Source organism: Ornithorhynchus anatinus, chromosome 1 (genome assembly GCF_004115215.2).
Source record: "Ornithorhynchus anatinus isolate Pmale09 chromosome 1, mOrnAna1.pri.v4, whole genome shotgun sequence".
Classification (NCBI taxonomy): domain Eukaryota; kingdom Metazoa; phylum Chordata; class Mammalia; order Monotremata; family Ornithorhynchidae; genus Ornithorhynchus; species Ornithorhynchus anatinus.
Window position 1 is genome coordinate 72,020,270 of NC_041728.1, and position 11,060 is coordinate 72,031,329.

At 41.2% G+C, this 11,060-nt stretch overlaps 1 protein-coding gene across 1 annotated transcript in view; it reads left to right on the top strand.

Annotated features, from left to right (window-relative positions):
• TINAG (tubulointerstitial nephritis antigen) overlaps positions 1–9,266 on the top strand; it is a 105,869-nt gene extending 96,603 nt beyond the window's left edge. The window contains exons 10-11 of the mRNA XM_029074029.2: positions 6,521–6,566; positions 8,625–9,266. Of these exons, the coding sequence (XP_028929862.1) occupies positions 6,521–6,566; positions 8,625–8,759 (181 nt within the window). The 3' untranslated portion in view covers positions 8,760–9,266. The remainder of the gene's footprint in view (positions 1–6,520; positions 6,567–8,624) is intronic.
• Positions 9,267–11,060: the final 1,794 nt, after the last annotated feature.

Sequence of the window (11,060 nt, forward strand, 5' to 3'; positions counted from 1 at the left end):
CCACACAGTTGGATCCTGAAGTCTGGTGAGGCTTGGGAGTAAGAAGGGATGGGGCTAATCCTTCCATCTTCCGTGCACCCTCTTCCCAGGCCCTGAGGAGGGCAAGAACTCTTCTCCAAGGATAAAGCCCTGGGTTTCCACTGGGCCTTGGAAACAATCACTTGATCATTCACTATTGTAATAGTGGTAATAATAGCAGTAGCACTGCCAGGGTAGGGAGGGGCAGTCCGAAGGTTTGCAGCATCCAATCACGGGACCACACCACACCTCCTCCAGTGTCAAGCAGATGTAGAACCTGATTAAAAGGTGGGTCTGATTTTCGTTCTGTGTTTATGTCACATCTTCAAATGGGATCTAGAGAGGGGGTGAACCTCTCTCTAGTTGAACAGGGTTTCAAACAGCTACAGGGCAGTGATTCTTCCCAAAGGGCCTGGGGTGGGAGTCGGGTAGAATCGTGTCGAGCAAGAGCTCTTGAATAGGATCAGATCTGGAAAATGGAAGCTCTGGCACCTCAGGAAAAATCACCTAGAGCAAACATAAGGGCAATGTAAGAGGAGGCTGGAGAGCCAGGGTACCCCAGAGGGGCTGCGGCTGGGGACTCAAGGAATACAAAGAAGGAAACCACTGAGCAAACCAGCCCCATCCCAAACATGAATAAAGGAGCTTTCAGAGATGTCCAGGATTGGGACACTGTGTGCAGGCTTGGCTGCTGCATCCTGGAGAGAACACAAAGAGGTGGAGGAGATCTAGAATAGGGCAGCTAGGATGAATCGGTGCCAAAGCAACTCCATTTGAGGAGAGGTGGAAAGAGTGAGGACCCTGCAGTCTGGAGATATGTAGGCTGGGTGGGGGCAGGATTGGAGTTTTCAGAATCATGGAGGGTGTGAACAGGGAGATCACAGAATTGTTCTTCTCCAATCCCATCCACCAGCTCAAAGTGCACTCATCAGATCTATATACATAAGTGCTGTGTAGCTGAGGGAGGGTTGAATAAAGGGTGCAAATCCAAGTGCAAGGGTGATGCAGAAGGGTGTGGGAGAAGAGAAAATGAGGGCTTAGTAGGGGAAAGCCTCCTGGAGAAGATGTGCTTTTATTAAGATACAAGGGCAACGCATAAGAGTGTGGGAGAAGAGAAAATGAGGGCTTTTGTGGGGAAGCCCTCCTGGAGAAGATGTGCTTTTATTAAGATTTTGAGCTTGGGAAGAATGATCATCCATCTGAAATGAAGAGGGAGGTCATTCCCAGCAAGAGGCAAGATGTGGGTAAGCGGTCTGTGGCAAGATAGACGAGATAAAGTGACAATGAGTAGATTGGCATTAAAGAAGTGAAGTGTGTGGGCTGGGTGATAGTAGGAACAAGCAGCGTGGCTCAGTGGAAAGAGCATGGGCTTTGGAGTCAGAGGTCATGAGTTCAAATGCCGGCTCTGCCACTTGTCAGCTGTGTGACTGTGGGCAAGTCACTTAACTTCTCTGTGCCTCAGTTACCTCATCTGTAAAATGGGGATTAAGACTGTGAACCCCACATGGGACAACCTGATTCCCCTGTGTCTACCCCAGCGCTTAGAATAGTGCTCTGCACATAGTAAGCGCTTAACAAATACCAACATTATTATTAAAAAAGTAAGGAAAGGTAGGAGAGGATAAGGTGATTGAGTCCTTTAACCATGATGGTAAGGAGCTTCTCTTTAATGTGGAGATGTTTGGGCAGCCACTGGAAGTCCTTGAGGAGTGGAGCAACATGGCCTGAATGGTTTTCTAGAAAAATGATTGGAGTAACAGAGAGAAGTATGGACTGCAATGGAAAGAGACAGGAGGCAGGGTGGTCAGCAAGGATGTTGAGGCAATAATCAAGGTGGGATAAGATAAGTTTGTGGATTAACATGCTAGCATTTTGGATGGAGAGGAAAGGGCAAATTTTAGTAATGTTCTGAAAGTGGAATTGACAGGATTTGGTGACAGATTGAACGTGTGTTGAAAGACAGAGATAAGTCAAGGATATCGCCAAGGTTATAGGCTTATGAGACAGGTGATGCTTATGAGGATCATGGTGCGGTTTACAGCGATGAAAGTCAGAGAGCTGACAGGGTTTGTGTGGGAAGATAAGGAATTCTGTTTTGGACATATTAAGTTTGAGGGGTCTGAGGGACAGCCTTAATTGTCCTCACTTCCTTGTTGTTATTCAACTCTTACATTCGGTCTGTCACTTATTCCTGCTGTTTTTGTTTTACAACATTTCCTGAATCTGCTTTTCCTCTCCATTTGAACAGTCACTACCCTGATCAGTCAGTTAATCAATCAAGTGCCTGATCCAGGCACTTGCCACATTTTGAGGAGACCCACTATTCTTCCTACACCTGCCTCAGTGTGGAGTCCATTGTTTGGCAAACAATGAGCACTTAATAAATGCCATCATTATTATCCATAAATGAAAAGCACACTTTTTAATGTACCCCCAGGATCAACTTTCATAATGTGAATTTTCCAATGGTTAGTTTAGTGTTCAGAGCATAATTGCATTATCAGTTCTTTCCAATTGAGGAATCATTGCCTATTTAATTAAGGGAAAAAGAAAGACCATGTGGTATTATGAAGAAAAATCATTAAGCATTTACTCTGAGCAGATAACTGTGCTAAACGCCAGTGTATATATAAAATAAATGGTTCAGACCTAGGCTCTGTCTCATAAGGGGTTTCTAACTTTAGTAAGGTAGAGCTGACATAGAAAACAATAAAAATGTGTTACAAACAAGGTCTTCCTCAATTTATATCTTTGATCTTTGACCCTTTTTAATTTTCCATGTTGTAAATGCACTGAAATCCTGCAAATAAATCAAGAAAAATATGGATTTCTCATCATCTGTGTTGTCCTAAGAAAAGTTCAGGAACTAGTAGAGACTGGAAATTATTCAAGGGCAGGAGCAGGTCTTCTACTAGCATTATGTGCTACTGTAGGTTTTTGCACCCTGTAGGCATTCAATAGAAAGCTCAGCACTCATCAAGTATCTGAAGGATGGGGACCTGGCCTAATTCTCACCTGTATATTCTATTCCAATGCTTGGTACAGTACTCTGCACACAGTACATGCTGATTAAATACTATTTCTACTATTACTTTTGTATAGAGTTTTGCGCATGGTAGATGTTCGATAAATGCTGTTGATGATATTCATTCATTCATTCATTCACTCATTCATTCGTATTTATTGAGTGTTTTCTGAGTGAAGAGCATGGAACTAAATATAGCAATAAATGGACCACATTCCCTGCCCACAGCGAGCTTAAAGTCTACAGGGGGAGACCAACATTAATATAAATAAATAAATTACAGATATGTACATAAGTGCTATGGTGTTGAGATAGCTGCATGGCGTAGTGGATAGAACATGGGTCTGGGAGTCAGGAGGTCATAAGTTGTAATCCCGACTCCACCACTTGTCTGCTGTGTGACCTTCGTCAAGTCACGTCACTTCTCTGCACCTCAACTTCCTCATTTGTAGAATCGGGATTGAGACTGTGAGTCCCACGCAGGGTAAGGACTGTGTCCAATCCTATTTGCTTGTATCCCCCCTCAAGCTTATTACACTGCCTGGAACATAGTAACTGCTTAATAAATACCATAATTATTATTCTTAATTATTAAGTTAGGGTGATGCAGAAGGGAGAGGGAGACTAGGAAAAGAGGGCTTATTGGAGTAGATCTGCCTTCAATAAGGTTTTGAAGTGAGAGAGAGTAATGATCTGTTGGATTTGAGGAGGGAGGGTATTCCAGACGAGAGGTAGGATGTGGGTGAGAGGTCGGCAGCGAGATAGATGAGATTGAGGTACAGTGAGAAAGTTAGCAATAAAGGAGTGAAACGTGCGGGCTGGTTTGTAGTCATAGAGTAGCAAGGTGAGATAGGAGTGGGCAAGGTGATTGAGTGCTTTAAAGTCAGTGGTGAGGAGTTTTTGTTCGAAGTGGAGGTTGATGGGCAACCACTGGTGTTTCTTGCTGTTGCTGTTGAGGATGTTGCTGTTGATGATGAGAGAGGTCTGTCATAGCTAGGAGTTCTGGGGCAGTGTACCTAATATAAAGATGACCTGGGCTCTGATCCTGGGACTGCCACTTCCCTTCTGTGTGACTTATGGCAAGTCACATAACTTCTCTAAGCATCAGTTACCTCATCTCTGAAATGGAGATTCAATACCTGTTCTCCTTCCTTAGATTGTGAGATTGAGTGGGACAGGGACTGCATCTGACCTGATTATCTTGTCTCCACCTCAGCACTTAGATTAGTACTTGACACATAGTAAGTGCTTAACAAATACCTCAGTAATAATTATTACAGCTATTATTATTATTACCAGTAGTAGCTATATTCTCAGTAGTATTTTTGGGCTCTTTATCTCAGAAGCAACTGATAAAATGAAAGGGGGCTGAGGGGAAGTGGCGTTGGGGTGGCCAGGCAGGAAAGAGGAACAGGAATAAGTATGAGGAGATTTATTTGACATCACAATAGTGACATCAACAGCTCAAAAGTCTGTCCCCACCTTCTTCTTGGATTTTGTAATGGTTTCTAGGATTTTCTCTTTCTTCCAGAGAATGTCTGGAAGAAGCAAAATGGCCTGGCAGATAGAGCACGGCCCTGGGAATCAGAGGACCTGGTTAATAATTCCAGCTTCATCACGTGTTTGCTGTGTGACCTTGGGCAATTTGCCTCACTTCTCTGGGCTTCAGTTATCTCTTCTCTAAAATGGTGATTAAGACTGTGAGCTCAATGTGGGATAGGAACTGTGTACAACCTGACTATGTGGTACCTACCCCAGCACTTAGAACAGTGTCTGGCATATAGTAGGCACTTAACAAATACCATGAAAAAACCCAAAACAGTCTGCCTCGGCTCTGGTTGAATAAATGGAGATGTTCAATTAGTGTGCCCAGGCTTCTATCTGAAACCCAAGTCCCTTCTGACTGCTGGAGAGTTGAAAGATGGGGGAGAGGACACCCTCTCATTTGCCCCATTGAACAATCTCCCCCAGGTGCACAAATGCTGGGGATGGAGGTTTCTGAATGGAAAAGAAGAGAGGGAGATGGAATGTCTAGTGGAAGATGATGTGTAGCAATTAAGAGAGGAGCTAGTCTCCTTCAGCAAAGACTTGGGAATGATCAGGAGTTCAAGAGGCAGGCTTAAAAAAGGATTTGCTAGTGGAAAACTGTTAACTTAGCAGACAGCAAGGGTTGATCAGGCCCGGATCATTTGAATTGTCATGTAAACATGGGCAGGATATTGTTCTCTGTAGTGTCATCTTTAATACTGAACCGTAGCCATATATATCATTTACTTATTGATTGATTGATATTAATTTCTGTTTCTCCTCTAGGCTGTAAGCAACTTATGGGCAGGGAACATGTCTACCAACTCTATTATATTGTATTCTCCCATGTGCTTAGTACAGTGCCTAGTGGATAGAGCATGGGCCTGAGAATCAGAAGGACCTGGCTACTATTCCTAGCTCCTCTACTTACTTGCTGAGTGACCTTGGGCAAGTCATTTAACTTCTCTCTCTTTGCCTCAGTTACCTCATCTGTAAAATTAGGATTGAGACCATGAGCCCTGTGTGGGACAGGAGTATATACAACCTAATGATAATAATAATAATTGTGGTATTTGTTAAATGCTTACTATGTGCCAGGCTTTATTCTAAGCGCTGTAGTGGATACAAGCAAATTGGGTTGGGCATAGTCCTTGACCCACATGCAGCTCACAGTCTCAACCCCATTTTCCAGGTGAGATAACTGAGGCACAGAGAAGTGAAGTGATTTGCCCAAGGTCACACAGCAGACATGTGGTGAATCTGGGATTAGAACCCATGAACTTCTGACCCCCATACCCATGCTCTATCCACTACACCATGCTGCTTCTTGATTAGCTTGTATCTCCTGGGCACCTAGTATAGTGCCTGGCACAAAGTTAGCGGTTAACAAACAAAATGAATAAAGAAATAAATAAATACAATTATTGATTGACAGACTAATATCATTAGTCAGTCATATTTATTGAACACTTGGTGTGTGCAGAAGTAACCATTAGATCCAACTGGATCTACACAGATATTTTCCTTCTAATTTCACAGGGCATGGCAGTTTAACGACTGGTCAGGAAGGTTTTACTCCCATCCTAATAGGTACTGGGCCCTCCATCATCTTTGGCATGTGTGATGCCAATCTGTCCTGAGGGCTTGTGGCTGCAGGGTATTTGTTTCAAGTAAAGTCATGGAGATAAGGTCATGGAGACTAATGAGGATTGGAGGAAAGGGTATATTAGATCCCCTTCAATATCATTACTCCTCCTTAAAAAAAATCCTCCATGTAGAGTCTTTTCTGGGAAGGGGAGGATTGTGAAAAGTATACATGCATAACCAATATAAAATTAAATAAGACTCACAATAAGAAAAGACAACTAATGGAAATTTTATTTTAATTTTTGTTCAAGCCATGAATTTTGTTTCATGAAGTTCACTTGAGTTTTCTATTGTTTCTTATAGATGGGGTACCCTACAGAATGCACATGGAAGAAAAGAAAAGTTTTGGGTATGTAAACATTGCTAATTGAATGCAGATTAAGTTTCAAGTTGCCCTGGGTACTTGAATCTGTAAGATGTTGGAATGGATCAGTTCTTATACAGAAATGGATGGGCAACCATTTTTAAGGGGGTGACATATCCTGAATGTTTCTGTAGAAAGATAATCCGGGCAGTGGAGTGAAGTATGGACTGAAGTGGGGAGAGAATGGAGATTGGGAGGTCAACAATGAGGCCAATGAAATTATCCAGGTGGATAGGATGAGTGATTCTATTAATGTGGTAGCAGTTTGTATGGAGAGGGAAGGGCCGATTTTAGTGATTCTGTGTTGGTGGGACAGACAAGATTTGATAACAGATTGAATATGTGATTGAATGATAGAAAGGAGTCTAGGATAAAACGAAGATTAAAGGCTTGTGAGACAGGACGGTTGGTGTTGCCGTCTACAGTAATGGTAAAGTCAAACGGAGAACAGGGTTGGGGTGGGAAGATAAGGAGCTTTATTTTGGACTTGAGCTATGTTTTGGACATGACAAAACAGCCATCCTCCTCATCTCTCAAGACGATAGCCTTGACATTTTCCCAACTCTTCTGTGTCATCTGCCACATTCAGCCTGTCATCAAATCCTTTTCTTTCTCCATAACATTTCCAGATTCCTCCTTTTCTGCTCCATCCCAGTAGCCATCATCCTGTCCAGGCAGTTATAAATGCACCAGCATGGCTACTGCATCAGATCCTTCACTAAGCTTCCTTACTCTAGTTTCTCCTTTTAAAAGTCCATATTTCACTCTGCTGCACATCCATTTTCTAAAATTTCATTCTGCACAGGTCTCCTGACTCCTAAAAATCTCAAATAGCTGGCCATTCCTCTCTGCATCAAGCACCAACTCCTGACCCTTGGCTTTAAGGCACTCAAACAGTTATCTCCCTTCTATTAATCCACTCTCTTCTCTTACTACACCCCAGCTTGTATTTTTCAATCCTCTCAAACAAGCCTACTTACTTTGCGTGATTCTCATCTCTCCTGCTGCTTACTTTCTCTGTTCACACTACCACTCTACCTGGGTTGCCTTCCCCTTAGAGATTGCCCTCCTATAGACCACTGCCCTCACCATCTTCAAAACCTTTCTTTTTTACAGTATTCTTCAAGTGCTTATTATGTGCCAGGCACTGTTCTAAGTGCTGGTGTAGATACTATATAATCAGGTTGGCCACAGTCCCTGTCCCACATGGGGCTCACAGTCTTAATCCCCATTTTACAGATGAGGGAACTGAGGTCCAAAGAAGCTCAATGACTTGGCCAAGGTCACAAGGTAGGCAAGTAGCAGATCTGGGATTAGAATCCAGGTCATTCTGACTCCCAGGCAGGTACTCCATCCACTAGGTAAATCACATCTCCTCCAGGAAGTCTGCCCCAATTAATTTTAATTTCCTCATATTTTCCTAGTAGTCACTTCAGCACATTTGTGCTACCTAGGTTCTAAGCACCCACACATTCTGAACCACATATATGTACATATCTTACATACTTTATTATTTCTTCAAATGTGTAATTCACTTTAGACTATCTTGCCTGTTACACTTTAAGCTCCATGAAGGTAAGGATCATGTCCATTGACTCTATTGTTCTTTTCTAAGAGGTTAATATGGTGCTCAACCCAGCAGTTGCTCAATAAATGCATACTATTGGTTGATTTATCTTTCTCAAGAACGGGGTCTATTCATTCCATTTTTCGATTACCATAATGAATCTCTACTGGATTCAAATTTTTTCTACAGGTAACACCTCTTCCTTTAGCAGGGAAGGTTTTTAAAAATTTTTTTCCATCTTCCCACTATACCCTCTACTTGAAGAGGCAATGGTTTAACATGCATTCTGTCTGGGTTGACTTGTAGTTTCTGGTTCTTAAAAATGTTGCTATCCAATCAGGCGGGAGGGAAAAAAAAGATGTAATAGGGTAGGAGCATTTTCCAATTGATTTACACTGTTTTTCAGTGTAGAATTAGAATGGCAGAAATAGGCTTTAGCTGATTTTTTTTTTTTTGGTCTTCTTGTTTTTCATTAGGTTGCTGCCAATTCCTGGGGAAATTCATGGGGAGAGAATGGCAATTTCAGGATTCTACGTGGAGAAAATGAGTCTGACATTGAAAAGTTGATTATTGCTGCCTGGGGCCAATTGACAAATTTTGATAAACCATAGCCTACCATTAAGTTTATGTGAGGCCATGTTTTGAACAAAAATGGGAGTTTTCACAATTTATGACTTTCTACAATAGTGGAATGAATCTTGCATATCATTACCTTAAGCATGTGTTCTTGTTTTACCTGTAAACTCGATTACTGCTTGCTATATTTCACTACAAACATAAAAACTGGCTGAATCATTGCACCCAAACACGAGTTTTCAAATTCCCCATCTCTTGTCTTTCCTTTCATTTGATTTTAGTGGCATGCATGTCTTTAATAGTTGCCCATCTGTGCTAAAACTATTTCTCAAAGCATCATTTGCTGCAACGATCAAAGCCCTCTTTTGAAGAAATGGTTATTTATTTTTTCCACATCTGCATCTTTCAACAGTCCAACCAAGGGAGGTTCCTCACACTCCATGTCTTTTCATCTTCACCAAAATGTCACTTGTCTCATAGAGTTGTTTCTGATACCAAATCTCTGAAAACAACAGGATTCAACTATAAAGAGTTATTCAATGCTTTGGAGTTCATTTTCCCTTTCTTGAGCAGAACAGGCATCTTCCTTCTTCAGTTTATGCCACATGATCACAAGTTGGTTACAGTGAGTAAAAATCTACTCAGGAAATAAAAACAACCCAATTTTTTTTAATACTGCATAGCTCCTTGAGACAGAGGGTTCCATAGAATGCAAAACCACAAAGGGTAAATGAAGCCAGCTCTGAACCTTTTTCTTAAAGTACAAGATAATGGGTCTAAATCAGCTACATAAATTGCATTTTTAAATATGACATTTTCTTCCCCTGAACACGTTACCATGAGGCCATGAGTCAGAACACATATCCCTTTAACCCAATCATTTAAAACTCACTGCTTGAAGTTTTAAAAAATAAGATCAATTGGTTCTAATTTACATTTCAGTTTCTAACAACCATAGATTCCTAAACTAGCACCCTCACAGTGACGGGACTAAGTTAATTTTTAAATAATTTGCTGACATCCATGGCAAAACTAATATATGAACAGTGCTCATTGTTGAATAGCACCATCATGGCATATGGTTGTGAACAAGTTAAGGGAGAATAGTGTTTCCTTGGTTGTGAAATAGGGCACTTGGCTTTATTATATAACATTTTATGTTTGTCAATAATTCTATTAATTTAATCTGGTTGGCCCCTGATGAAGTAGATCAACCATGTTATTTTTAATTGAAAGTTGAGGAAACAAACACACAGATAGGTAAGCATCATGGCCAACTCCCAGCTAGGAAATTAATTTCTCACAATCCAGTTCTCTGTTTCCTAGACAACAATTCCTCTCAAGACAATTCCAAATATGTTTTCCTCATGGATTTATATTTTCGTGACAAGATAAAAACAGCTGTTCTTGGTCAGGGGTTTAGTCCTATCTGAACTTTTGTTACATGAATAATTTAATGAAATATCACTTTTTTGGGTCTAAAGTAGATGAACATAATTCACAGCTATGGTCCATCTTCATTGTCTCTGACATTGTCGAGAGGACGGTTGGCTGTCCTCTCTGGCATCCATTCACCTTGGTAGGAATTGGAAGGAATATACCCCCTCTAATTCCTATCCTTTCGCTCAGGAATCAAAGGCCTTTTAAGCAATAATATCCTCCAACCTTTAGCCCAGCTTCAAGTAAATTCCAATCTAAATCATCCTCTAAGCAGTCCTTGACCACCCAAATAAAATAGATCCCTGGGCAAGAATGCAATAAACTGTCTTGCTTTAAGTTTCCAAGCTTTGATCTTTTGATTATATCCTCACTTTCCATTATGGGGCCTTCCATATTACATAAAATCTTAGAATGATAATCTGTTGAAGTTTCTAGGTTCCTTAGAAAGAAGTGCTTTTTGATGCCTTCCTACGATTCTTAGTGAAATAATAATAATAATGATAATAATGACATAATAATAATAATGACATTTGTTAAGTGCTCACTAAGTGCCCATAACTGTACTAAGCACTGGGTTAAATAAAAGATTATCAGGATGGACACAGTCCCTATCCCACATGAGACACACAACCTAAGTAGGAGAACAGGCATTGAATCCCTATTTTACAAATGAGGAAACTGAGGCCAAGTGACTTTCCCAAAGTCACTCAGCAGGCACGTGGCAGAGCTAGGATTAAAATTCAGGGCCTCTGACTCCGAAACCCATGCTCCTGCTACTAGGCCATGCTAGTATCACTGGGAATTCAGTTGGGAATTCATATATATATATAGGAACTAAAAGACAATTGAAGAAGCCTAAGGGAATATAAGGTGAAAGATGCCATCATGATTGCGAT